The 3,503-nt window shown below is 33.9% G+C and overlaps 1 protein-coding gene across 1 annotated transcript in view; it reads left to right on the plus strand.

Moving 5' to 3' along the window:
• LOC106458536 (huntingtin-like) overlaps window positions 1-3,503 on the plus strand; it is a 269,635-nt gene that overhangs the window by 13,470 nt on the left and 252,662 nt on the right. The window contains exon 2 of the mRNA XM_022384781.1: window positions 1,196-1,279. Coding sequence (XP_022240489.1) covers window positions 1,196-1,279 — 84 coding nt within the window. The remainder of the gene's footprint in view (window positions 1-1,195; window positions 1,280-3,503) is intronic.

Below are 3,503 nucleotides of genomic sequence, written 5' to 3' on the forward strand. Positions count from 1 at the left end.
CGGGCACAGTGTTCTTTGATGGCTCCATTTTGTAAGTGCATTGACACAGTGGTAATTCCAGGGCTCTAAATTAATGGTGGCGAGTTGCCAAAATGGTAGTGGATCCTAGCATTCAGCCAATGACCATAAAAGGGCACTGATGTTTCTTTTTTGCCCATTGGTAATCCAGGGATGGTTATTAGTATTCAAACCAATTGGAATTAATGGTCAAAATTATTTTTAAAAAAGTGCTTTCTGCAAACAGCATTTCTTGCAAACATAAACTTTAATTCATTAATAGTTAGTATTCTGAATATTGTAATCATATTTGTGGTTTAGTAATGGATGCTTGTGAAGAACACATTTACAGATTATTTACAAATTCCATGTAAATACAGTCAAGTGTACATAGATCATTATGTGGCTAGAAGAGTGTTTGTCTGCTCCTTCCAAAGAGAAATATTCTTCATATATTGAGATTGTTAAATGAAAGAGTTAAAGGATAATACTTAAAAAATGGGAGGCTACAATGAAAGTGTAAAAACTAACACAGCAGAGTTTAAGACAGCAATGACCTCCAGACAACACCATAAGCCAACTCTGAATAATGTCCCCATCTAAAATGGAAGGATATGGAAGAGAATTATCTGATCTCGAAAACCATCATGATAAAGTTCGATATGTTTTAGGTACTATGAACAAGATAATAAACAATAATTTCAAGTTTATGACGGTCCATAATTCAAAAGACACAAGCATCCAGCCACAATTCAGAATCAATGGCTGTTTTCTTCGTATATATGATGGAAGAAACCTAACATCAAGGCAATCCCATTTTGCCTTGTCCTGTATATGTCAGATTCTCTGATGCAGATTCAATGAAGTTTTATGTCTTTTGCCTGCTTAAGTATGTATTTGAAAACCATACACTTTTTACGTTATCTGATTTATAGGAAGTTGTAAAAATTGAAGAAAACATTAACATGGTTGTTTCCTGAAGAATCCCGATTTAATGGGCACAATTACTGCAGGGCCAAGATAACCACATTGAAAGTTAAGCCTTATTGTGGGCATTTTGTATGTGATGAAATTTAAAATAGCATACTTAAATGCTCGTATATACACATTTACATATAGCCAGTAAGAATATAAAAAGTACATGCAGTGTATGTACAAACTTATCAGAATTATTCATAATGATATATGTCTGTTTCAGGAAAAGAGAAGCTGCTCTAAGCAAGAAAGAAAAAATAACTCATTGTTCCACTGTTGCTGATGCTATTATTTCCCAGAATGTAAAGTAAGTGCTATATTTATTCTATAAGTTTTTACCAATGTAATATTGCAGAAGTGATACAGAGTTGTTACAGAAGAATAAAAATCACAATAGTCAAATGATGATTATCAGGCCTGAAGTATGACTGTAAAAGATAAATGCATTCCAAAGGCATAGTGTTATTTCTACCATTACTATTAGCTGTTCTGCTAATTTTTATTATTTTTCTATTTTTTTCCTCTTTAATGGTTGACATTTGAATGAGCTACAAACTCTCATTTATGTGAGAAGCTAATACAAGTAATTATGTATTCTGTAGAAGAAAATTGCATTTCATTCATTGTGAGTCAAAAATATTTCCAATGTCCAATCTCATGAATTGTATTTAGTCACCTTTTCTGTTGGTACTTAGAAACATTAACTAACTTTTGTATTCTGCTGTACTCGTGTACTTCTATGGATTTTCCTTGGTGTGCCTCTAGCCACTGTTCTTGACACATCATACTGTCTCTGACTGTGTAAGTCTTTCTTTTTTTCTTAACCTCTTTTTTACAGAGCCCTCCAGTTCCTTATAATATTCCATTCAATAGCAGTGTTTCCTGCCAGGGTATACTTAACCAAAATATACACAGTTTAGGGTCATCCTGACATGATATAGTACTCACTCATCAGATGAGGTTTTCCACAAGACAGCTTAAAGCATCTTCATGGTGTTCATTTTCCTAAACAAGGCCTGATCCAGACCATACCCATTCATGAACTAGCATGAATAAAGCAGGCAAAGGATTTCTATTTATCCTCCATGTTGGCCTGCTTTGAAAGGTAGGATTTTCATGGTTGCCTGTTGCATTGTTTTATGGTGATGTGCTTCTCCAGACTTCCCACTGTGCTTTATTACCCCCCCCCCCTTTTTTTTTTCCTTGTGGTCTATGGGAGTCCTTGTCATGGTGGACCATGGAGAATGCTTCCTGAGTGTGATCAATTCCACTTAGTAGAGAGTATGGCAATGGTGTTTTGTTTGTGTAGTACAGTTAACCCCTCTGGCTGGCTTTCTCCCATCCCACTGCTACCCGGAAGTCGGGTTCCCAGGACCAGCCAACATAAGTCTTTACTCAGTTGCACAGTGGATGTTACTTTCCTTTTCTGCCTCACTGGGCTTGAGGTGAAGATAGTAGGGACATCTTCCTATTGTTGCTTGGTAGCCAAATTCCTGGTGCTGCCTGGGTTTGGACTGGAGTTGACTCACCACATATGGTCTGATGCACCCTAGCTACACTACACATGTCATATTTTCAAAATTCTCCCCAGCCTCTATACTTACAAATAGCTTATTGTATAGCTTTATCCTTAACAACAAAGAAACTTTGAATAACTACAATATTCATAAATACATCTGTACCATATACCCTACTCATTTGTAAGTCAAAAATATTATATTGACATTATCTGATTTGCAAATGCATTACTTAAATTTAAGCATACAAATAAGAAATGACTTGGGGGAAATAGATATTATTGATAAAATTGTGAATTCTCTTTCAAAAATTATGGATTTCCTTCATCTGTATGCAAAAATTTGATTGTTTTTCAGTTACTAAGAGTTTTAGAGAATTTGTAATAAACTAAGATATTACTAATGTAATCTAGATCTTTTAAATATAAAACATAAGCAGAATAGTTTTCAAGAAAATGATTTTCAAATCTTATTAAAAGTTTGTGAAATGCTACTTAGATTAATGATAAAATGTTGAGGAAAGCTAATTAACACTGTCAAAAACTGTAATTATGAAAAATAAAAGATACATGTATTTTATGTTACCATTTTTCAATTCTGTTGTAACTAGTATTTGTGTATTAGGTAACATATGTTAGTATTTAAGTGAATTCATCTCATTGAGCACATTCTCTTTGGTATGATAAATAATCATGGTGGATGGTTGGGTGTTTTTATTGTCAGTTTCTGAAAATAGGTTTATTTTGTTCTTCCCACTGTTACATTGTATTAGCCTGTTTTACCCTTTCAAGATGGGCCTCAGGTGAAAGGCCATGTCATCTCGTTTGTTGACTCATTCAAATATTTATTGAAGTACTATTTCCTGAATTTGTGTCAATAATTTTGGTTCCAAACTGTAGATTATAATTCAAATTACATGAGTGCAAGTGAGCCCCATCGGTGTAACTTCTGTATTTTAGCCAAGCACGGCTGAATGGTCAATATAATAAAAATAATAAATATATACAAATGTAT

The sequence above is a fragment of the Limulus polyphemus genome, unplaced genomic scaffold (assembly GCF_000517525.1).
Source record: "Limulus polyphemus unplaced genomic scaffold, Limulus_polyphemus-2.1.2 Scaffold482, whole genome shotgun sequence".
NCBI lineage: Eukaryota > Metazoa > Arthropoda > Merostomata > Xiphosura > Limulidae > Limulus > Limulus polyphemus.